Here is a 26455-nt window from a genome sequence, read left to right as displayed (position 1 = left end):
TCTTCTAACTCCTGTGCCTTTGATCCTGCCATTCCTCTTCCACCTGTATCTTGGCTTATCAGAAGACCTCAAACAATTTCTTAGTAAAGACTTTCCATATCACCTCAGCCACAAGTGGATTGCTGTAGAGAAGGTTGTGCTACTCTCAAGGTGTGGCAGCAGGATTACCAAGGTACACTCCATTGAACACTCTCAACAGGATACTAATGAGTATCCCAAGGAAAAAACATTTTGTAGGCAAGTGAATTTAGGAAATGTTGAGTTAAGCAGATTGCTCTGGTAAAAATCGAGCATCAAAAGAAATAACAGCCATAATGGGCTATATTGCATTAAATATAATTAAAATCTATGAGTCCAAACTGATAGTCAACAAACAAACAAACAGAAGATACAGAAAAACTCTTCCTGACAGAAGAATGTCATCTAATAAATATGATTGGCCATCTTGTAATCAGCACAATAATTGATCCAGTTAAGAATCATCAATAGAAATTAGTACAACCACTATGGAGAGCAGTTTGGAGGTTTCCCAAAAAACTAAGAGTACAGTTATCACACGATCCAGCAATCCCAGTGCTGGGTATATACACAATAGAAAGGAAGTCAGTATATAAAAGGGATATCTGCACTCCTGTGTTTTTTGCAACACTATTCACAACAGCCAACATTTGGAAGCAACCCCGGTGTCCATGAACAGATGAATGGATTTAAAAAATGTAGTACATATACACACTGGAGTGCTATTCAGCCATAAAAAAGAATGAGATCCTGTCATTTGCAACAACATGGACGAATGGAACTGGAGGTCGTTACGTTAACTGAAATAAGTAAGGCACAGAAAGACAAACTTCACCTGTTCTCACTTATTTATGGGAGCTAAAAATCAAAACAATTGAACTCATGGAGACAGAGTAGAAGGATGGTGTCAGAGGCTGGGAAGAGTAGCAGGAGGCAGGAGGAAAGTAGGGATGGCCAAAGGGTACAAAAAATAGAAAGAATGAATAACACCTAGTGTTTGATACAACAGAGTAACTATAGTCAATAATAATTTAATTATGCATTTAAAAATAACAAGTATAATTGGATCATTTATAACAAAGTATAAGTGCTTCAGGAGATGAATATCACATTTTCTATCATGTAATTATTACACATTACATGCCAACATCAAAGTATCTCATGTACCCCATAAATAGGTAGATCTACTATGTACCCCCAAAAATTAAAAATTAAGGGGATTTCCATCTCCCCTTCTTTCTCTTTTCTTCTGGTTTTTATGTAAATGTTGCAGTGAGACATCAATGACTGTGAGAACAAGTGTAATACAGAACTCTCAAAACTCAGCAACTACAAAACCCAAATCAAAAATGGGCAAAGGACTTGAATAGGCATTTCTCCAAAGAAGATATACAAATGGCCAACAAGTAAATGAAAAAATGCTGAACATCACTAATCAAAACTATAATGAGATTCCACCTCATACTTGTTAGGATGACTATGATCAACAAACAAACAGAAAATAAGTGTTGGTAAGGATGTGGAGAAACTAGAACACTTGTGCACTGTTGGTGGGAATGCCAAATGATACAGTCACTGTGGGAAAATAGTATGACGGTTCCAAAAAAAGGTAAAAATAGAACTAGCATATAATCCAGCAATTCCACTTCTGAATTTATACCCAAAATAATAGAAATCAGGGTCTCAGATATCTGTACACCCAAGTTCATGGCAACGCTACTCACAGTAGCCAAAATGTGAAGGCAACCAAAGTGTCTGTCAACAGACGAATCAATAAGCAAAATGGGGTACATCCCATACAATGGAATATTATCCAGCCTCAGAAAGGAAGAAATTTTTAACACATGCTACAACAGAGATGAACATTATGCTAAATAAAATAAGCTGGTCACAAAAAGACATGCTGTATGATTCCACTTAAATGAGGTACTTTGTCAAATTCATAGACACAGAAAAAATGATGGTTTCCAGGGGCTGCAGGGAAGGTAGAATAGGAAGTTGTTATGAATGTATGTAATACCACTGAACTGTACACTTAAAAATGATTCAGATGGTAAATTTCATATATGTTACCACAATAAAAAATATTTTGAAAAGAATATCAATGGATACTCAAACTAGTGGGTAAAAATTTGATGAACAAGAATTTGTATCATCCCAAAGTATCTTCTCACATAGTCTGTATTAATTATAAAGGTAAAGATAACTTTTCTTACAGTGAAGAAACTTGGTGAATAACACCTAGCCAAGTCATCAAAGTTTGCATCACAAAAAAGACCCAAAAATTGATGTTTAAAAAAATCCAAAAAACCTAATGATTGAATGCACTGAGAAAGACACATTACTTCTGTGGTATACCTGCCCTCCAAATGTAGACTCTCACTCTAATTATAAAAAAGCATAACACAACTCAATATGAAGAGCATTCTAAAAAATAATGGACCTGTTCTTTACAGAAACACTTATGTCATGAAAGACAAGGGAAAGCTGAGGAGCTGTTCTAGATTAAAGAAGACTAAAGAGACACGACAACCAACTGCAAGGCATAAGGCTGGATTCCGGGCCGGGGCTGGAGAGTTATAAATGCCAGTGTTGGAAAAACTGAAATACATTTGCATAAAGCTAAGTTTCCTGATTTCTATAAATGGACTACAGTTTTGTTAGAATGTGTCTATTCTTAGGATAAGAGGTAAAGGAACATGATGTCTGAAACTTACTGTCAAATGGTTCAGAAAGAATATCTTATACTGTATATTCATTTATATCAATTATGTACATTAATACATAAAATTATTTATGTAATTATAATACATACATGTGTATCTGGGTGTCCAGAGTGAGAAAGAGAGAATAATAAAGCAAATGTGGCAAAATGTTAACAGCTGCTGAAATACATAAAGGGTATTTAATATTTCCTTGTATTCTTATAATTTTTTAAAATATAAAATAATTGTTAAACACAAAGTTAGAGAAGGAATTTACTTAGTACAGGATTTCTCAAAGTTTTTAAAATTCATTCACTTATTCCATCCACATTAGTTGGACACCTACTGTATACCAAGCACTGTGCTAAGTGGTTTAAGAATATCCAAGAAGAGCATCTCATCCCTCTAGTTTTCTGTGAAATACATTTCAGAATATATTACTTTGTCTAATTATAAATCATCTCTCCAACTAGCCTATAGGCTCCAAAATGGCAAAATGCCTGGTCTTAAAGATCATATTCCTCTAGTGTGTGTGCCATTGTCTGAGGCCTCAGAAGGAGCTTGATAAATGTTGACTATCTGGAGAGTGGGCAAGTGAATGATGAGTCAGTGAGTGAAAGTCACTATGAAGCTCTCTGTAGCTGACACTCACTTCTTGTGGGGATCACTCCTAGGCACCTTCAGTCACACCCTACCTGCCAAATCCTCCCAGATTCCTCCAGGTGCCACAATCTCCACTAGACAGAAAGTGACTACGCAGAAAAGATAGAATGCTGCCTTCGAAAAGGGCTGTCATTACAATAATAATAAAATACTGGACAGCTCCATTCCTTTGACTCTGACTCCAGAACAAAGAAGATGTGAAAACAGTAGTCATCAAGGCCGATCACCACCACAGAAGGCCCTAGAAGTGTTTAACTTTTTGCATCTAACACCTTCTGCAGGATCCCAGTTAGTGAAGACAGAATCCTTGACAGTGGTACAAAACAAGGAGAGGCGGAGGCTCAGATTTAAGAATGAGTCACTAAGTTCTTACGGCTTCTTTGATAACTACTTTGCACAATTCCTATAACAAAAGGTCTATAACATCTTGCGAATAAAAATGGGGAGAAACTTTCTCACAGCTGCCATTGCTTGCCCAGGAATTCTCTTGCTTGGTCTTGTTTTTATAGCATTGCTTTCACATGATTACTTTCTGCATTGCCCCTCCCTTTCCTGCAGTTTCTGAAGATGCTATGTCTTTATAAATTACAAACATGGATATTCATCACAGAAACTGTCAGTAGTAGAAGCTTCTAAAAATAATAGGGTTAGATGTGATGGTGCCATCTAAAAATTTAAAATTATTTTCCTAAAGTGAAAGTAAAATGCACGGGAAAATAATTTTCTCCAAGCCAGATTTACCGTGAAATGCCTCTTTCTAGATTTAACGCATAACAGCAAGCCATTCCTAAAGAGCAGAAACTTACACTTTCACACCTGAACCAATGGTTTGGTTTAATAAATAATAAAATCTTAGAGTAAGATATGACCTTGGAAGTAATTGAATCCAGCTGTTTACCCAATGTAAAAATTACTAATACAAATTCCAGAGATGTCTTTGTGTAAGTAGCTCTCCTAGAAAGCCAGTTGCACAATGGTTTCCTAAGTTTCTACAATGTAATTGCTGAATCAAAGAAGTTCTTTGAAATGTTGGATGCAAAATCTTACTACCATCAACCTGAAAGCTTTGCCAGACTTCTTGGGTTGGTGCCAGGCTCCAACTCTGAAAAGGATGCAGCTCATAGAGGCAACTCTGAACCCAGAAGAATGTGGGTGATCCCGTTCCCCAGCACCCCCCAATGGCACCACTCAAATGGAACCCATCAATCTTTGGAGTACTGATGTTGAAACAGCTCATGAAATTTATTTTACAGTCACCGAAACACATCCTGGAAATTTCAGACCTGGGAGTCCTGTGGAGCATGTTATTGTTCTTGAAAATTACACCAAAAGTCACTCAAAATTACATCAAAAATTTCTCAATTAAATGCAAAAGTGCCAACATAGCAAGACAAATAAAATTGCCCTTCTTTGGAGGCACACTGGGCACATTCATCACACACTGTCCACCCAGCCAGTTACAATGTGCTGGGCAAACATACCCCCCCACCCCATACACACATACAGAGGCCAGAATTCACTCTAGTCTACTCTTTCACCATCCTTTTCATTCCCAAGTGGGGAGTTGAACAGGTGTGAGCATCTCAGTTTTAGGAAGGCAAATGGAGGCTGGAGACCATGTAATATGCTTGCTCCCTCTCTCCCTGCACCACATTATTTACAAAGATTCTCACCCTTGTCCAAGGGCTGGTACCTGTGTCACCTTCTCTAAGTCTCTGTGCATCAATAAAGTAAATTCAAGTAGGTAAGAGATTTGCAACTTACATAAGTAGAACTAAGCGTGGGGGGATGGAGAGTGGGGGGAATGCGGGAGATGCCCTTTATGAAAAAAAAAAAAAATTGTGGCTTGCCACAAGGTGTCAGTATACTTCCCCATACCCTGAATCAGGACTGGCTGCTATACCTGCTACACCACCGCCCCCACCCCCCCCCCACACACACACACACGAGCGCGCGCGCACGCACACATATAGTATATTAGATTCAAAGGCTGTGTACATCTTATATCCTGATATTAGCAAGAAAATACATTCCTGTTCCTTCTCTCTGTAAAGAGAGCAACATAAATATTAGGATATATTTGATTAAACACAGGAATCAAAGTGTGGTGATGGCCTCAAATCTCACCTAGAACCCAACTCCCCTTTCTCATTCTGTGCCAGTCTCCACTACTGCAGAGAATTGGCAGCTAGCTCACAGATGCCTCTCTTCTTGCCTCTCTCTCCTTTATTCCTTTGCCCTCTGAGTATCTTGTCTATACTCTAGTCCTGAGAAAGTCTTCTTCCCCACTGTTACCAAAATGCAGCAACACCCTTGAAGGGAGAGAGAGAAACACAGGAGAACAAGTAAAAGGGGCAGGAAAGAGAGAGAACCAGATACGACTGTTTCAGAAGACACATGTCCCCTAGTGGGAGCAGGGACACCAGACCAAAGGTCAGATCCTACTTACCTTTCTGCCATTCACAAAGAAAATCAACTCATCCGCTGTCATTGTCACAAGTTGGGGTCCCTGAACTCCAGATACCTCACTCCTAAAAGACACTGGCAGGTAATTATCACTGCTCTGCAACCTGAACAATACGCCTCCCAATAAAATAAAATGAGGTCCAATGGGAGGGAACCAGCTTGGAGCTTCAGGGCACAAAGTTCTTGGCAAAAGCCACTGGCTTACGTAATAAAGGAAAGCACAAACAATCAGACACAGCAAATTATAATCTCCACACCTATGTCAAAGAGCACAGGAAAATACATCCATATATCAGCAGAGTCATTGTCTTGGCGCCAGGTGACTGTGGGCCTTGGACATTGCTTTTATGGAAACTGCTTCGTCCTCCCACTTGCAGCAAGACAGAGAGGGGGAAGACAGGGGAGGGGAAGGACCATTGTCAGAATCACTGCTAATAGGGCTGATTCACACCCTCCGGGTCTACACTTGTCATTTCACCATTCAAATTTACAGCAACACAAACTGAGTGCATGAATGCAAGAGTCATTCTTTCACAGCCTGGTGGAGTAGAGGGGTCACAAGATGTAGAACGCAGCGACCCCGACTCAAATCCTGGTATCTGACCTCAGCATGTTACTTATTACCTTCAGAACTCAGTTGTTTTCATCCTGTACAGGATCATAGAAGGACAGAAAGAATAGGAGGCTGAGGGACAAATGACATTTTGAAAGTGCCTTGTAAATTTGCAAAGAACCAAACAAAACATTTATTACTGTTGCAAAGACATCTTCAACAACTCAACAAATATAATCCTAATAGCGAGCTATTTTTGAGGTTTGTCTTTTGTTTCTCTCAGGAAAATATCCTTGACAAGTTGTCAGAGTAACTCATAAAAGTATTTCAAAACACCAAAGAAATTAAAATGTTTATACCACATAGTCAGAGGCTATAGTAACACATAGCTGAAAACCTTTCCTCATCCAATATTCATTAACTCCCAGTACAAACACAGATGTGCATGTCCACTGGAGCAGCACTAATAGGCTCTCTGCAGTCCAGCACCCTCCCAACTGCTCCTGCTAGCTCCTTAGTTCAACATACACCCACTCCCACACACATACACGCACACAGAGGCCAGCATTCACTGTGGTCTTCTTCTCTCCTGTAATGACCCATATAGTCACTCAGTTACCCTTCCTTAACTAGGGCACCTCCCCTACAACCCTAGCAGCTACCTGAGGGGGAAGAAAGGAGTATTAGGCAGATGTACTTGGTACAGTAACAGCTTAGAGAAACTGAAGACTGCCAGGTTTACCATGAAATCGACACAATGCCTCCTCCCACCACAGCCTTAATTTAAGCAGGAGATAAAACCTTTACTTGCTGGTTGACCAAATATCCCAGTTTGCCCTGGACTATCCTAGTTTTAGCCTGGAATCCCTGACAAATGCCTCAGAGATTCTAGCAAATCCTTCAATCCAAGGCAAACTGAGATGACTGGTCACTATAAAACTGGTTGTTGGCAGGGTGCCGTGGCTCATGTCTGTAACCCAGCACTTTGGGAGGCCAAGGTGGATGGATCACCTGAGGTCAGGAGTTCATGACCAGCCTGGCCAACATGGTGAAACTCCATCTCTACTAAAAATACAAAAAATTAGCCAGGAGTAGTGGCCCTCCTCTACTCTGGAGACTGAGGCAGAAGAATTGCTTAAACCCAGGAGGTGGAAATTTGCAGTGAGTTGAGATGGCACCACTCCACTCCAGCCTGGACAACAGAATTTTGAAACTCCATCTCAAAAACATGACAAAAACAAAACTGATTGCTAAATCTGGGAGATTCCCTACTCCAGAAGCCATTTGGCAATGTCTGGGGATATATTTTGTGACAATTGAAGAGGGATGCTACTGGCATTTAATGGATGGAGGCCAGTAATACCACTAAACATCCTAAAAACCACAAGAAAACCCCACCCAAATAAAATGAACAACAATGAATTAGTCTTCCTAAAATGTCAATAGAACCAAGCTGGAGAAATTCTGCCCTAAAAGAAAGAAGGAAGGACTTGGGGAGAGAGATAGGGGCTGAGTCTGGGGCATGTTTTGTAATTAGTCAATTATTTCAAACCCTCACACCTTTTTGATTGAGAGGCTTTTCCTCTATGCACTAATATACCCAGTTTAACAAGCCCTCCCCTTCCTCCAAGGCAGTCCCCAGCCAATATCCCAGGAAAATCTAAAGGGAAGGGCTGAGGAAAGAGCTCGGGCTTCGAATTCATGCCCTTGCCCTCTGTGCCCTGGCTGTGTCTCTAGCTCCCTTTAGAAGTCACTGCTGGCCTTTATTCTGCCTCTGCAGCAGCTTCTTCCCCAGTCTGCTCCGTCCATTTATTTATTTATTTGAGATAGAGTCCCACTCTGTTGCTCAGGCTGGAGTGAAGTGGTGCAGTCTCGGCTCACTGCAACCTCTGCCTCCTGGGCTCCATGTTCTGTCCTTTTCATTTCAACCAGATGTACATTCTTGCCTGTGACCGAAGGGCATCCTTGTTCATTTTCTTTATTTACAACAAAGTTTACTTTAAGAGAAAGAAAAATATTTCAATATATTCCATTGTTCAGATTTTTTTTAACCAAGACTGGTTTCACTCCTACATATGCTCCACTCTGGATGAAAGATTTTTGCCATATTCTCAGAACATCACTACCCAACACCCAATACTCCTTTGTTCTCTCAGACATTCTAATAATATTAACTAATCCTAGGCTATGTGCGGTGGCTCATGCCTGTAATCCCAGCACTTTGGGAGGCCGAGGCTGGTGGATCACGAGATCAAGAGATCCAGACTATCCTGGCCAACATGGTGAAACCCCATCTCTACTAAAAATACAAAAAATTAGCTGGGCATGGTGGTGTGTGCCTGTAATCCCAGCTACTCTGGAGGCTGAGGCAGGAGAATTGCTTGAACCCAGGAGGCGGAGGTTGCAGTGAGCTAAGATTGTGCCACTGTACTCCAGCCTGGTACCTACAAAAAAAAAATAGTTAACTAATCCTAATAATAGTTCTTGACATATGAATAACATTTCCTTCACACAACTTGATTTCATTTGATCCTTGTAATGGCCCTGTGAGGTAAGTAAGGAAGTTATTATTATCTGCCCTTTTCAGACAAAGCAAGTGAGGGTCAGAGAGGTTGACTTGCCAACTGCTGCATGGCAAGCAAATGCCAGCTTCTACAACTGTCACCCATTTCCAGCAGAAAAAGTATCTCTTTGATGGTTCTTCACTAGTAAAACCAGGATTGTTAGCATAGCACTTATGGCCCTTCTTAGTCTGGCTTAAATCCAGCCTTCTGGTTGATAAAGTGTCTTTCTCTCATGCCTAGAGAGTGGGTCCCTGAGATTAGGAGCAGAGCTGTGTTTACCACTGTTTCACTGGTGCCTAGAATAGAGCCAGGTCTATAGAAGTATCAAAAAAAAAAAAAATGCTTGTTGAATTGTATCCACAATGCAAGGGATAAGCTATGTTTTCACAAATATCTAAGCACCTGCCTTTTACTAAGCACAGCAGTTTCTTCCATCATTTCATATATTCTTAGCATCATTTAACTTCCTTTATCAGTTCCTTTCTAACTAAACTTTTATTAGTTAACTAGTTAGTATTCCTTAAGATAAAGGCCACATTACTTTATTAGTATTGAGGAAATCGATCAATCATATACACATCTGGGAGAATCCTCTTATAATCAGGAAGACAGGATTATCAAAAAATGGACTCAGAGGTCTTTTATAGGGACATAGATGAATCTGGAAACCATCATTCTCAGCAAATTGACACAAGAACAGAAAATCAAACACCGCATGTTCTCATTCATAGGTGGGTATTGAACAAATGAGAACATGTGGACACAGGTAGCGGAGCATCATACACTGGGGTCTGTTGGGGGGCTACAGGATGGACAGTTGGGGGGTGAGGGAGGGATAATGGGGGGAGAAATGTCAGGTATAGGTGATGAGGGGATGGAGGCAGCAAACCACCTTGCCATGTATGCACCTATGCAACAATCCTGCATGATCTGATAATGTACCCCAGAGCCTAAAGTACAATAAATAAATTTTAAAAAAAGAAATAAAGAAAAGAAAAAGAAAGGTGGGAGTGATTGCTGGTTATTTTCTGGTACTCATCTTCCTCTTCTTCTCTAATATAAGAATTTTTAGTAGAGAAAAAAAAATGGACACAGAGTCAAAACTGAAAGCATATAAACTTCAGCCTGGGTCTTCACTGTAAATACACAAAGGCCCAGGGAATAGAAAAGGCCCAGAAGCAAATGTAAACTCACTTTAATCTGTCTGCATCATCCTTATGATTTTTATAATTTTTTTTTCACCCAATAAACTCTGTCACCCCAGAGTTGTGTGTGGCAATGACCATGTGGGTTTGGTGGCTAGCTGGACACAAAGTTAAGTTTCTCTTTCCAATCTGAGCTGCGCTTGTGCAATTTTGAAAGAAAGTCCTTACCTCTTCACTTATACAAGGATCAGCTCACATGTGATCTGTAGACAATATAAACCAATGAATAGCCACTGGGGGAAAATTATTACCACAACTATTTGCACCCTTAATTCCCTCCCCTGATTCGTTTCTCCTATTATTATCTGAAATGCTACATAGTATACTCACTTATATGTGTATTGTCTGTCTTCCTGCACCCAATAAAATGTAAATGTGGCAGGAATGTCAATCTTCCAACCACATATTCATGCTCTTCTTCTCTAATGAAGACGTTCTGCTGGGAAGTCATTACCCAGCCAGGAGCTACATTTGCAACTCTCTTATATATGGCTAAAGCCACATGATTGTATATTGACAAATGCAATATGGGTAAAAGTGATGTGTACAATGTCCAGGCTCCCATTCTCTCTTTTCTACTGTTTGACAACAGATGTCGATGACCAGGGTGACTTTGAAAGTCATAAATTGAAGACAGCAGAGTTTTCAATAAATTCAAGTGCTTAAATGAATACAATGAGCTGAACATTTCCCCTTACCCTTGTTGCTTATTAACTTGACAGGAAAAAAAATTAATTTCTCTTGTGCTTGCTCACTGAGATTTCTGGGTTTATCTATTATAGCCTTTAGTATTACATTCACTAATACAATAAATTCCACAAAGGCAGAGATATTATCTGTTTTATTCAGTGCTAAACTCTGCCTGGACATGCTTGGCATACTATTATACTCCAGAAGTATTTGTTGAATAACAAATAATGAATGAAAACGATAACAGAACCAGGTTTTAGTTAAAGGCAAGAGATCATAGCTTGACTGTCTGGCTTGGCTGACGTGCAAAGCTGTGTGTGCAAATGGTATCGCTGGGGTTCGTAGGTTCCTCAGAAGAATTTGTTTTCATCCCCAGTTCTTCAACCTTAAGTGTCCTCCTTCCCATACTATGTTTTAAGAATGGATTCCAGAGCAACTTCTACACTAGGCAACATTTACACATCCATTTATTGATCAACTGTAATGAGATTCTGCCATATGTCAGGCACTATGCTGAGAGTTGAGTAAACTCTAGGGGCAAAGAGGCTTAAAGAGTATATCCTTACTGTAGCTTATAAGTAAACATTGGATCATGATCACCCGAGCCAGCACTGCAAAATATGCAAATATTGGCTCATGATCACCTGAGCCAACATTGCAAAAACTGAACCCAAGCTCTTTACTTGTCCTCCTAAACGATATGTTTTAGATAATTGTCACACCCAAATCTCATGTTGAAATGCAGTCTTCAGTGTTGAAGGTGGGACCTGGTAGGAGTTATTTAGGTCATTGGGGCAGATCCCTCATGGCTTGGTGCTGTCCTGATAATAGCTAGTGAGTTCTCATGAGATCCAGCTTTTTAAAAACATGTAGAGCCTCTCTCTCTCTCTCTCTCTCTCTCTCTCTCTCTGTTGCTCCTGCTCTCACTATGTGTCCTGCCTGCTCTCTTATCCTTCTGCCATGATTAGAAGCTTCCTGAGTCCTCTCTAGAAGCTGAGCGCATGCTGGCACCATGCTTCTGTACAGCCTGCAGAAACACGAGCCAATTAAGCCTCTTTTCTTTATCAATTAGCCAATCTTGGGTATTTCTTTGTAGTAATGCAAGAATTGCCTAACACTGATGCAAAATGCAGGCTGATATATTGATATATTTGAAATAGGCATAATATGAAAACTTGAGTACTTCCTCCAGGTCTCTTAATCCAACTTCCTAGTTTTATTACAATGGCCTCTAAGAAGTCAATTCAGAGCACAAAAGGCTACAGGAAGATCACCTGCTGTTCTTGTTCTAAACCTGCTCTTGTACTGGAACTCTCCACAAGAATTCAGTATTGCTAACGCTGTTATTTTGTTTTTTCTTTTAAAAAGAAAATTACCCCTTTTCTCCTGCAAAAAGTTCATTAAACTACTGTTTGCATCCCTAGGCATATAAACCCCCAAAGGAGCATAGTCCCCAAAGCAATCAGGGACAGAGGGCAACCTGGACACCTCAGATCTCTTCTCTAGAGTAAGTTTAGTTTTTCCAGCGCTCAAGGAGAGGAAATGGAAACTGGACTGAGATTCTCCGTAAAGTCTTCCCTACTGCAGGAATCACTTGCTGGTGGTTTTATCCATGCTTGGACAATATTGTCTTCTACTAATGGGACCTTTCCTTTCATCCTTTTTCACACTCTTGGAAAATGTCTGCCCCTCTCTCCAGAGCTTTGAAAGTAAGTTGATGTTTGGTATTTATGGGTTAATATTTGAGATTGTGGCTATTCATGAGTAATTCTGAAAGTTCATGACATGATATTTAGCATTTTATGAAACATAAATTTTATCTAACAAGCCACAATAATACAGTTGCCTCTCAGCATGTTGAGTAAGCCTTGCTGAGAATTTTAAGGGGATTTCTTGTGTCATTAGCTTTATTTTAGTGCATTTTATGAGGACTGAGTAAATGAAGATATTCATATCTCTTTATTGATCTAGCAAGTTACTTAAAACTCTTTTAGGAGACTACAAATTCTTGCTTTCAATGCTTCCCCAGGAGGCCTCCAGCCTGCTGGTCAAGCCAAAATCACCTCCATAGTGAGAGACAGTTTGAGGAAGGCAAAAGTTTGTGACGATGGTAATATGTGCCAGGCATTCCATACTTATCTCATTTACTTTTCAGAAAATTCTTGTGAGATAGATTTATTTTTTAATAAATGAGGAAACTGGTTGGGCTCGGAGAAATTAAGTCACGAAAAGTCACATGGCTGGCAAGGTATAATCAAGCTTTGAACCCAAGTCCTTGTGATTCTAGAATCTTCTGACAGTAATAGAGAGCAGAGGCTAGGCTTTCCTAGCTGAACACCACCTAGGATGGCCCCTTTATACTTTATAGGAGTGGAAGGCAGAAGAAAAGCTATCTTATTGAGTCTCACTAACACAGGGTTGGCAGCAGCAGTGAGAAAGTTTGGCCTTAAAAGAATCAGAGTGAGTAGGATGGAGGATGAAACAGCATGTAGTGTGACACAGCAGGCTCCAAGACTTTCAGGCCTGTCTTAAAAAAACACATGGACTTGGTTTGTTTCTCTGCTTTTAATGTTATGATCACAATAAAGTGCTTTGAGGAAGGAAATCACCCAATGAACAAGAATCTTGTGAAATTCTGCAAACCCAAACTAAAATGCAGAATGTAAAACTGTCACAGGGAAAGAGAAGAACCAGACAGTAGGAAGTTAATAGAATCTTAGCTGCCACCCATTTGATAGTTTGGCTTCAGGGGACCTAGAGTTCCAGGTCCACTCTGCCAGAAGGAGTGGATGAAACAGAACTTGTTAGCCATTGCCAACTCCCCCCAGTTCCCCGGACCCAGGATGTGCAGAGAAGGGTGAAGGTGTGACACTCTTGCTGGATCTGCCCAGTGCTTGAATTTGCCCCTCATTCTTTCAGGAGGACCAGAGACTTCTGGAAATCAGTGACCCCTGGTGGCTTGGAAGCCCCCTGGAACATGGAAGAAGCATGGAGCTGGATGGGGAGGGTTTTGACCCTCCATATGTCATGTCTGTGGATCTGAGCAGAGGAATTGATAGACTTAGCACATAAGGAGAGGAATGGGAAGGCAGAAGACCCAAATGAGGAGCAGCAGAGGAGGGGTGGGCACAAAGAATGGAAAACATGGAATGGTAACCATAGTCACCTCAGGGATCAGCTCATTGCCTCCTGGTCAAGCTTCCTCTTCCTGTGACTCTTGGCTGTCTCCCATCTGCAGCCGAGTAGCCAGACCAGAAGAGTCAATAATTCTAGTGATCTGGCAACTATAATTTTCTGGTCTTGATCACTATCAGTACTTTCACTGTATCGAACTTCCTCTATTCATCATCTCTATCTAATCATCATTATTATTCTGAGAATCCCATGTGGAAGTAGGAACTGGGGTGATAAAAATCTTGGTGCTGGCTGACCGCTGAATGCATCCCATGGCCCCATAGCTGTGACTTTGCTGCCAATGAAGCAGCAGCTCCCTGGAAATACATGGAGTGACTTGCCTGGGGCTAAATGGGAGTCCTTCAATGGTGGGTTTGTGAACAAAGATTGTGAACATGTTCAGGAACAAAAAAAAAAAAAAAAGTAGTTTTTCCTAAGAAAAATCTCATCAGCCTCCCCATGCCTTTGTTATAAACAGACAGAGGCACCATTTAACTTGTCTAGAGAATTTTGGAATCAAACATGAGGTTGTGATAAAACCGTGGAAAGAGTCCCAGTCTAGGAAAAGAGAGACTCAGGTGAAAGCCAAGGATCTGCTCCTCTCTGTCAGTTTTGGCAAGCCCCTTTCCCATCTGTAAAACTTTAAGGACCCTTCCAGCTCTGACACTTATAGGTATTATGGCATGAGATAACAGGTGTGTGTGTGTGTGTGTGTGTGTGTGTGTGTGTGTTTGCATCTTTCTTTCTGGTGACCTTTTTATTCACACCCTCTGGGCCTCACCCATTTCTGAGCAGGTTGTGTTCATGCTAGAGGATATTCCCAATTCTTGTCCAGCATTGGTATAGCTGGAATGTTAAGGAAAAGAGTATAATACTGAGAGAGGAGGTTCTTGGAGGCCCCCCTTTCTTTGTCTTGCACCCTCCTAATAGAAGGGAGGGAAAGAGAAATAAAATACCAAGAGGTCGAAATCAGCAGTCAGGCCACTCACTGACACCACTGGCTAGGCCACAGTGAGACCCAGGGGTTAGGAATGTAACTGCCTCTTGGGGTGACTAGGGTTTAAGTTATCTATAAACCTTGAAAATGTTGCAAAGAATGCTATCCCTGCTGCCCAGAGCCCAGCACTGAGTCATGTACTCCACATTTACACAGCCCAGACCCCTTCCTGGAAATGCCTCTGCCAAATGATGATTTAGGCCTTTGTCCAGTCCTTGTAAGCCTCCCCCCTTGACCCTTCCCGTGCATGCTAAATATGAACTAGCAAATCAGTGAAGCCAAAGACTGTGAGGTCAAATGCCCAGGCAATGGGCAATGACACAATTTCACCTCAGTTTCTCCTTTAGAGTTGTAGGCCTATAAAAAAGGGAAAGGAACTACTTTTGGGGGAGCTCAGTTCTTGAGACTTAAGTCTGCTGAGGCTCCACGGCCGATTAAAGGTCCCTTCCTTTCTCACTCCGGTGTCTGAGTGGCTTTGTTTGCAGGTTGTCCTGCTACAATACCCGATCGTGAAAGTGCTGTGGTCCGTTTTGTGCTTTTAATTTTTTTTTTTTTTTTTTTTGAGATGGAGTCTCACTCTGTCACCCAGGCTGGAGTGCAGTAGCACAATCTCGGCTCACTGCAACCTCCACCTCCCAGGTTCAAGTGATTCTCCTACCTCAGCCTCCCGAGTAGCTGGGATTACAGACATGTGCCACTATACCCAGCTAATTTTTGTGTTTTTGGTAGAGACGGGGTTTCACCATGTTGGGCAGGCTGGTCTCAAACTCCTGACCTCAAGTGATGCAACCGCCTTAGCCTCCCAAAGTGATGAGATTACAGGCGTAAGCCACCACACCTGGCCTGTGCTTGTCATTTTCAGGTAACCATTTGAACCAGTATTTCCTAATATAGAATATCCTTTAGTAATCCACCTTTTTGTAACCCTCTGAAATTTTCTTGGTATTCTTGTAGCATGACAAAATACACTGTCATCCTGAGACTTGTCCACCAAGGGACAGAGTGCATTCTCTATCCACTGGGAAATGGAGGTGATAGAACATTTCCTTCTGACAAAGACTGATGCTTCTACCAACTCAGCCCCGTACTTCTGAGAGTTAACTCACCAAAGATAGAAGTGGCTCATCACAGCCCCAACCTGAGGCCCAGACAAGAGTGGCTCTGCCCTGGGTCTGCTCTTTAGCGAGCTCTACTCTGGCATGCCTGTGGCTATGCCTCTCCCCACTGGGTGAGAAGTTCATTGGGCCTAAGGAATGCGACCATTCAGAGCATTCAGAGTCTACGTCACTTTATTTTCACAACATGCCCATGGACCACGGCCCCTGCCCAGTGACCTCCAGCTCACTCCCAAGGCCCAGTCTGGCCATTTCCCTTGGTCTCTCCCCGCTTTAGAGACCTGTGCTCCTAGTATGTCCACCATTTGGCTCCTAAGATGTGCATCTCTAGGCACCCTGGGGGTGATGACTGGGGCAGTGGGCATAGCTTAGATATGTGGACCGTGTTATCCACCCATGTGCTTGAGAGAGGATTGTCACAGAATAGAGCAAAATTAGGGACAGGAAATCAAAATAGGGAGAGGAGAGAGTATGGTGGGGACAGAGGAAAGCAGGTTTCTGAAGAGTCTGAAAATGATCAATTATAACCTGATCTTCGGGGTGATTATGAAGGTATACTTGTCAAGTGAGGAGCATAGAACATTCTGATTTAACATTTTTTTCCTTTTTTCTTTTTATTATACTTTAAGTTTTGGGGTACATGTACAGGTTTGTTACATAGGTATACACATGCCATGGTGGGTGGTGGTTTGCTGCATCCATCGCCCCATCATCTACATTAGGTATTTCTCCTAATGCTATCCCTCCCCAATCCCCCCACCCCCTGCTATTCCTCCCCTAGTCCCCAACCGCCAAACTCCAGTGTGTGATGTTCCCTTCTCTGTGTCCATGTGTTCTCATTATTCAACACCCACTCTTGAGTGAGAACATGTGGTGTTCTGTTTTCTGTTCTTGTGTCAGTTTGCTGAGAATGATGGTTTCCAGTTTCATCCATGTCCCTGCAAAGGACATGAACTCATCCTTTTTTATGGCTGCATAGTATTCCATGGTGCATATGTGCCACATCTTCTTTATCCAGTCTGTCATTGATGGGCATTTGGGTTGGTTCCAAGTCTGATTTAAAATTTTTTAAAGTTAGTGTACAACTGTTAAGAATGGAAACATCTAGCAGGCAAGCCTCCATTTGTACCCTTGCCTTGAGCCCTGCAGCTGTGGGATTGGCCTGGAAAGTGGTGCTATTCCAACAGCTTGAATATGTAATAATCAAGGAGGAGGGAAAGTGGTTGAACAGTTGCAAAGATGCACAGTTTAGTGAAGAAATCCCTCCTAAGACTCAAAGCATTGCAAACAGAAAGACTCCAGGGGCACTGAGGACTCACAGAGCCCAGCAAAGCCCCCCTGGCCTCAACACGCATGCTTGTGCTCTCTGAACCCATCTGAACCTAGCCTACCTTCCAGCCTCATTTCCCACTACCTCAGCCACACAAACCATCTTTGTCCACAAAAGACTACTCTGCTCCCTAAACTGTAAACTCTGCCAGTTGTATACCTCAGTGCTTTTGCCGAGAACTTCCTTTCCCTTAATAAAACCCTTTAAAGTTCAGATTAAATGCAACCAGCTCTTGAAAGCCTATGGCCTTGGACTCCCCCACACAACCACACCTAGGGAAACTCATTAGTCTCTCATTCATGTCCATTGTTACTTTACACCTATGTCTATTATGTATATTACACAGAAAACCGATCTTACTTCTTTTTGAATCCACAGTAACATGGAGTAGTGGTCAGTATATATTTGCTCAAAGACTTCTGCTCAAATAAAGAAAGCCACTGATTCTTCTCTACCCTGGGTATACCTAAGGTTGCTTCCCTCCCACCCGGAAGAATAAGTCATCTTGTGCTTATTCTCCTCATCACTCTTCTTTTTTCTTCCTCTTTGCCACTATGATGATCATGCCCTATGGTTTAGATTGTATTCTGGTTTATTTATAGACATCAATTCATGGCAGCTTCATATATATGATATGATAAGTCCCATTTTCTCCTGAAGAAATAGGTGCTGAGAGTGAACAAGCAGCAGAACTTGCACTTGAAACCCACTTTTTAGTCCTCGAATTGGGGCTCCTTCCACTCCACTAGATCCCTGAGGTTCAGACCTGAGCCCCCAGCTGGGTCTCATGACTGAGCAGCTCACACAGGACCTGGTGAATCACCCACACAGAGATTTAATCAGCAGTGGATTGGCGCCAAGAAGGAAGAGTCATGAAGGAAATATCCAATGTTTAAAAAACAAAAACACAACCAACAATGAAGAGCCAGGGACAGGGAAGTGAGTTTCACCTAAATAAACCCCAATCATTGGACACGCTGGCTTAAATGAACTACGACTTTCCAGAAAATGGGAGGTCACATGGGAGTAACTCAAGGTTTGGACGTCTGTCTTAGGTAATGATTGCTGGAAACTGTCTCACAAGGAACACTTCTTGAAGGGATTTGGAAAGAATGCTTGCTAAAGGAAGAAAGTAGTCCAGAAATGGACAAATGAATCCATAATGAAAGTATGAGAAAGGGACAGTTGGGGAAAATGGGCTGGATAAGGATGAAAGAGGAAGTCAGAAAATAGTTTAAAAAAGCCAATCTCAGGCAGAGGGAGGGTGAGCCAGGCACTCCTGCCCACCTCTGTGGCCTTGTGGTCTCCTGTGGCGAGATGCCAACTTAATTCTACACCAAGTCAGGTTAGTCAGCTCTGGCAAGAAGTCACTAAGAATGGGCCAGACCATGGGCTTGTCTTCCCCAACTCCACCAAAAGCCTTGGAAAGAGAGATACTCTCTCTCACATCCCTGCCAAGAAAGGAAGAATCCCCTCTGCTTGATGCTGAAGCAGTGTCCCTTTCCCCTGCAAAGCTCTTCCCAGGTTTCCTCTCTGCCCCTTCAGAAAGTAAAGGCCTCACACTCAACTCCCTTGCTGCTTAGACGTGCGGTAGGGCAGCTGTGATTCACTTTTATGTTGTGTTGGAAGCATGGTGCTGCATTAGCATTTGTAGAACCAGAGAAGGAACACCTACATTAATACCAACTTGTGTCCATGAAGCCCAGTTTTCCAGAGCTAAAGAATAAGGCATGAGAATCAGACATCAACTGCAAAAATCAGTCATTTGTCTGACCTAAATTAAAGACTCATCTTCATATGCACAGAACCTGCCTTCTCCTTCAGTTAGGGCCTGGAGTTCCATTCCTTTCCTGCCAGCACCCACTAGAAAGGGAGGAAACAGCAAGGAAGAGGTGGGAAGACACAACTTCTCTACAAAGCTTAACAGAACTCAGATGTGCCATTCAAATTCCCACCAGGAACTTCCTCAAGGCCCAACTATGACAGGCCCTGAAATGCCCGAAGAACTACAAGCTGATAATTAGTCACCATCAAGAGCCAGTAGATCAGCTTGACAAGAGACATCGCAGCAGCCAGCAGGCACAGTGGGTGGCACCGTCTAAGATGCGGGTGCCGGTAACTGCCCAAGCATGTCCCCCTAATTATGGTGTGCTCTTTGACTCAGGAGACATCATCCACAGTTAGTTTTGGGACATGCTCTGGAGAAAGGGGCCTGCAGCAGGCTTTTTCTCTCCTGCAGCACCTATGGTACACAGATGGACACTAGGTGATACCTATGAAGGTCTCAGGCCAGGAGCTCCAACCAAGCCCTATGTGTCCCTGGTTTCTTATGTGGGCCTGAAGCTTGTTTTTGCTTGTACAACCTGTGCCTGAAGCAACCAACACGATTTGGGAAAGAAGGTTCTGCTGTTTTGACTCCCAAAGCTTGCCCCTCAGAGGTCTTCCATTACACTTGTAAGAACTAATTTTTGTCACAAAGGAACTATTTTCAGGAGACTGAGAAATATCCTTTAATATCAGACCAGAAGATAGAGCTTTCAAATAAAAAGATCCTAGGGATGAGATTTAGAGAAGGAGATATTAGAGATTAGTAGTGGTCTCTTCATTGTCAGTAACATACAAAATGGAAGGGAGAGAGAGAAGCAGCAATAATTCTAATATATGTAAACTCCAGGTTCCCGACTCACTACCGCTGTATCCGTTGGCAAGGTCCTTATACTCTCTGAACCTATGTCCCCAGCTATATAATGGAGACAGTAATAGTTTCCTTACCTGGTGGTTGTAAGACAATGTTTGTTAATGCCAGGATTAGAGCAGGTATCAAGAAGTGTTTCTGAAAGTGGAAGTTGGAGCTTGACAGTATTTTATACCATATTTTATGCCACTCTCCCAAAGATTTCTTGGCCATGTGCACATACCAATAAAGTAATGATGTTCTCTCAGCACTTTCTGAAGAAAAGGTTCTGAATCCCACATTGAGACATACCAATGGCCACCAGCAGGGAAAGAGAGAGAGAGAGAGAGAGAGAGAGACAGAGAGAGACGACAGAGAGAGAAAGAGAGAGAGAAAGACAGAGAGAGAGTATGAATTCCTCCTGTGAGGCCTGTCTTGGGCCAAACTGTGGAAGTAAGTACTTCTTCATATCACTTGTGAACTTAGTGGTCTCAGATATCCAGGGGTTTAGGACCCTTACAGATCAGGTCCTATCCAAAAAAATACTGGCCCAAAGGCCAGCAGTAAGGATTTGGGTTAGAGCATCAAAGCATAGCTGTATTCTCATTTTCTATCTCTTTCCTAAGACAAACATATCTAATATGCGTAATGTTTTGTTTCAGATTCTTTACCGTCTCACTACATTTGGGCCCAGAGGCCCTGACTTCTCAAGCCTGGAGAGACTCAACCAAGCTAAACCTGCCTGCAAGTGATCTCACATTTTGTTGGCAAAACCAGTCTCAGATAACTTTAAGGAGGTAAGTCAATCAGTCAGCTTAGATTGTGTTAAACTGTGGGAATCATCAACCCCTAAGTCTCAAGGGTTTACAGAAACAGTGATTTTTTTTTTCCTCTCTCATACATCCTTTGGTCACCTAAAGCCCTGGGATCCACGCTGAAGGAGCAACCTCTATATGGGAAAATGTCATTCTCCTTATAGACTGAAAAGAAAGTCTGTAGACTGATGCAATGGCTCTAATGCTTCTGCTCAGAAGTGGCATACTTCACTTCTACTTATAGGCCAAAATGAGTCTCATGGCCAATATCTGATTCAGAGAAGCATAATCGTCCTATGTAGAGAGGCACCACCTCCCAAGTAGCCAAGACTGATGGCAAAGATAGGGAAGTAGAATAATCTTATAACACAGAGGGGCAGCAGTTACAGGGGCAAAACTTAATCTAACTCAGCAAGAAAGTATAATCTTATCTGTAACTCAAAGTAGAGGGGCATGGGATATTAGGGACACTATCATTAGAAGCACTGTCAATATAAACACAGAGGGCTATTGAATAGAACTTTCTGGGGATAAACCATATATCCTGCCTGAAGGGGATTTGGAACAGTTACTCAGAAAAGCAGACAACTGATTCAGGCCTGAGGTTGGAGAATTTATCATCTATCTCATACTCAACAATAAATGCATTCAACAAATAATTACTGAGCATTTACTAGGGCCCAGGAAGTATATCCACTGATATACGATGGTAAACAAAACAGGCCTTGTGGAGATTAAATATCTCTAGAGAAAGCTAACTTTAAATGAATATATATTTATTGTAATAAACACATATTTATTTGTAATCAACACACAAATGAATGTATATTTATTAATGCAAACTGGTCTACAGGTTACAGTTGGAAAGACTGGGCTTTCAGAACTCTTTCAGAGACAGAATAGCAGAGAGGAGGCCTGTTTGAGAAAGTATGGTTGGAACTGAGTGCTGACTCAGAGTTAGCCAGGCAAAGGGTGGTGGAAAGAATGTTCCAGGGCAGAGTGAACAGGTTGTACCAACTCCCTGAGATGAAAAACGTTTGGTGTACCTGAGGGATCAGTGAGAAGAGGGACGTTACTAAGCGAGTGAGTAGAAAAGCAATTCAAGGGGAGGTTGGTTGAAAGCCAAAGCATGCCTGATACCATGTTAAGAGTTTTAGATTGTGTTTTACATGAAATAAGACACTGATAGTGTTCAGTGGTTGGGGGAGTTTGTGTGTGAGCGTGAGACATTATCCTACATCCATTTTTTTAATTACTCCGGCTACCACATGGAGAGTGGATTGAAGAGAGGCAGGAGTTGTTCAGGCATCAGTCAGGCAAAAGATGATATGGCTTGGGTTAGATCTGTGGAGGTGGACATGGACATGTGCATAATAATTTTAAAACATGTTGTAGGGGCAGAATTGATAGTAATTTTTAATGAATTAGAATATTTCAGGAGGAGCAATGAGTCAGAAGAAGGTAGCAAAAAAGATGGGGTTGGTTCTTCCTAAGTCCAATTCACCCAGAAGAGAAAGAATGATGAAGGAGTGGGGATAAGGGAATCAGAAGTGTTCTTGGGATATGTTTACTTTGAGATTTCTGTGAGCCCTCCAAGTTAGAAATGTGGAATAAGTCATTGAAACTGAGACTCTGGGGCCCAGAATAAAGATCTGGGCTACAAATATTTGTTTAAGGGCCAGAGTGTATAGTAAAATCCAAAGTCATGGGAATGGGTGGAATGAGATTTTAAAGTGAGAAGAGAAGAGCATCGTGGACTGCTTGCTCCTTAAATAACTCAAATATTAGAGTTCAGATGGGATATGCGGGGAGAGGGCTGCTGGCAAAAGAGTCTGAGAATACCAGAAAGCGGGGAGAAAACTTGGGGGTCTGGTGTCATAGAAGTCAAGAGATGAAGCATGTTTCAGGAAATAGGTGGTTAACAGCCTAGACTACCACAGAAAAGTCCGGTAAAATGAGGGCAGAGAAACTACCACTGGCTTTGGCAGCACAAAGTGCTCTTTGCAAAATCTGTTTCTATGAAATGGAAGGGGCAGAAACTAAAATTTAATACAGTGAAGAATAAATGAGAAGTGAGGATGAGATTGCAGACAACTCTTGCAAGAAGCACAGTTAAGGGAGGCAGAACATTGGGGCAACAGCTGGGGATGATTAGGATAATGAGGGTGGTGTACAAATGTCTGAATATTTATTGGATAAATCCAATAGAGAGTAAAGATGGAAATGCTAACAACGGCAAATAGGGGGTGGGATCAGAGCACAAATGGGGAGCCTGGCTTTGCAGAGGAAATGAAACCTCTTCCCAGAAACAGAGAAGGAGAACAATTGGGTGGTGATGCCACCAGGTGTTTAAATTTGGTAGTGGAGAAAAACAGGTAGAGCTTCTATTTGTACACTGGGATTTGAGGTGAGGGTGGGGTGGTGTTTTGTTTTTAATTAATATGAGACAAGATTGTTAGCTGAGAGTAACATATGGTAGGATGAATGCAGCTGGAAAACTGGAGAATGTACAAATATTCCTTGAGGAGAGTCAAAGAATGGGCTTATCTCAGCTGTGTGGTGACTGGCAGTGCCAATTTCCCATTTGAGATTGGAAATCATGAGCGTAGAGTAAGATTTGTAATCATGGAAGTGAAAAGTCACATCAATCTACCCATTTATGGGATTTTTGCCCAGTTTTAACTGCATGCAGGCAGGCATGAGAAAGGCAGCAATAGGTTTATGCAGAATTGAGTTGCAACAGGAACGTGTAATCAAAGGAAAGATGTGAGAGAGTTGAGGGCATCTGCAAGGGAAGGCCTATAGTAATGGTCCATGGACCTGTACCTGAATAAGAGGGAAGTGAAGGCAAAATGAGGTGGTAGATACAGAAAAAGTGGCAGGTCATCAAAGTGGAGCGCTTCATGAGGCCAAGGAGAATGTAATTGGAGAATAAGATATTTGAGTTTGTGATTTAAGCATTGGTGCAATTATAAATGGCCACCTCATAATAGAGTTCTTTCTTTTTAAATTCATATACCATTAAATGCATATATTTTAAGGACACAGTTCAATGATTTTTGACAAATGTGTACACTCATTTTACGCCCACCATTTGTGTCATTCTAGGGAATTCTTTCATGTCCTTTCCCTGTCCCCAACAGTAGCAGCTGCTGTTCTTATTTCTATCACTATAAATTACTTTTTTCTGTTTTAGAATTTCATATAAATGAAATCATACAGTATTTATTCTTTTGTATTTGGCTTCTTTCACTCAGCATGTTTTTGAGGTTCATTCATTTAGTAGTTCATTCTTTTTTATTGCCGAATGGTATTGCATTGTAAAAATACACCATAATTTATTTATCCATTCTTCTGTAATGCTGGGCAACAGAATAGGTGTGTGTTTGACTTCATAAGAAATTTCTAGGTAGTCTTTCAAAGTGGACATAACATTTTATACTCTCACTGTCAATGTATATGAATTTTAGCTACTCCACGTCCTGTCTAATATTTATTGTCATCAATCTCTCCTTTTAACCATTTGAGTAGGTGTCAAGTAGTGTCTTGTGGTTTTTATCACTTCCCTGATTTTGAACATGTTTTCATGTGCTTATTAACCATTTCGGTATCTACTTCTGTGCACTGTTTTTAACTGAGATTTTTGTCTTTGCATTATTGAGCTGTAACAATTCTATATATATTCTGAATTCAAGTAGCTGCTTGAAGTATACATACATCTTAAGCATCTTTTCCCAGTCTGCCACTTGCTTATTCTCTTCCTTAAAGGCATTTCTTGATGAGATATTTTCAATTTTGTTTTAGCACGACTTATCAATTATTTTATGGTTAATGATTATTATATTTAAGAAATTTTTTTCTACACTAAGATAACAAAAATATTGTTTTCTTATAGAAGCCTTATAGTCTTAGCTTTTATGTTTTGATATATGTATATAATCTATAACAAATTAATTTTTGTGTATGGTATGAGGAAAAGCTGAGGTTCATTTTTCCCATACAGTAATCTAGTTGTTTCAGCACCATTTCTTAAAATAATTTTCATAACTTTCCTATTCCTTTGAATACCTTTGACAACTAGTTAAAAATCAATTGAGTCTAAATGTGGATCTATTTATGGACTCTCTATTCTACTCCATTTGTCTGTTTGTCATTTTTATGCCCAGGCTACATTATTTTAATTACTGTAGTTTTATAAGTCTTGAAGTTAGAAAGTAAAGGTTCTCCAACCCTGTTCTTTTTCAAGATTGTTTCGGATATTCTAGGTCTTTTGAATTTTTATGTCAGTGTTAAAATCAGCTTATAAATTTCAACTGGGATTTTGTTTGAGATTATATTTCTATAGACCAATTTGGGGAGAACTGACATCTTAACAATATTGAGGCTTCTAACTCATGGACATGTCATATCTTCTCATTTACTTAGGTCTTTAATATCTCCACAATGCTATGTAATCTTCATGTAAAGGACTTAAATATCTTCAGTTAAATTTATTCTTAAGTACTTTATATTTTAGTGTTATTATAAGTGGCATTGCTTTGAAAATTTTATTTCTCAACGCTTTATTGCTAATATATAGAAATACAATTGATTTTTGCATACCCTCATACCCTATAACACTGGCAAATTCATTTGTCCCAGTAGTTTTTATTTGTTTGAGAATAAAGAGTTTTAACTATCTCCAATATTTATGCCTTCTATTTCTTTGTGATGTCCACCATATTGCACTGGTTAGAATCTGTGAAACAATGTTGAGAAGAAGTGGTGAGAGTAGACATCCTTGCCTTGTTCTTGCTCTTATTTTTTATACCTGTCTGACTTCTTCCCCTAAACAGTAAGATTCTCCAGAGTAAAAATCACAACTTAATTCATAGTTGTATTCTTCACCATTTCTGAAATAGAAAAGAGTGTGACATTTCAGAAGCATTTAGTAAATATTTATTGATATATTAAAGGAATTACACACGACATAAGTTTTGATTCCTGGTCATATTTGGTGCTGATCCCTTAAAATGAAGTAGGAGCTCATAACCAGGTAGCCACTGATAAAAGAATTTTTTTTAAGTTAGTAGTTTCAAATTCTGAGTTTTAGGCAAACATAATGTTAGAACATCTAGACATGTGGAGCGGGGTGGGAAGTGGCCATTTTGACCAGGATGCTAAGTAAGCCACATGCATAATTTGATTCTTAGGTTCTGAGAATACAAAAAAACTGTTAAAAGCAACCATAGGCTGGGTGCGGTGGCTCATGCCTGTATTCTTAGCCCTTGGGGAGGCCAAGGCAGCAGATCACTTGAGGTCAGGATTTCGAAACCAGCCTGTCCAACATGGTGAAGCCCCATCTCTGCAAAAGCTATAAGAAATTTAGCCGGGCATGGTGGCAGGTGCCTGTAATCCCAGCTACTCAGGAGGCTGAGGCAAGAGTATCACTTGAATCCAGGAGGCAGAGGTTGCAGTGAGCTGAGATCATGCCACTGCACTCCAGT

At 41.1% G+C, this 26455-nt stretch overlaps 1 protein-coding gene across 3 annotated transcripts in view; it reads right to left on the bottom strand.

The window, feature by feature from the left end:
• Positions 1–5985, bottom strand: part of XDH (xanthine dehydrogenase) — a 77639-nt gene extending 71654 nt beyond the window's left edge. For all 3 annotated transcript variants that reach the window (XM_017501935.2, XM_037729018.1, XM_017501937.2), the window contains exon 1: positions 5836–5985. In XM_017501935.2, coding sequence (XP_017357424.1) covers positions 5836–5877 — 42 coding nt within the window. In that variant the 5' untranslated portion in view covers positions 5878–5985. The remainder of the gene's footprint in view (positions 1–5835) is intronic.
• Between the last annotated feature and the right edge of the window lie 20470 nt (positions 5986–26455).

This window comes from Cebus imitator, unplaced genomic scaffold, assembly GCF_001604975.1.
Source record: "Cebus imitator isolate Cc_AM_T3 unplaced genomic scaffold, Cebus_imitator-1.0 Scaffold286, whole genome shotgun sequence".
NCBI lineage: Eukaryota > Metazoa > Chordata > Mammalia > Primates > Cebidae > Cebus > Cebus imitator.
This window is presented reverse-complemented; position numbering and strand designations above follow the sequence as displayed.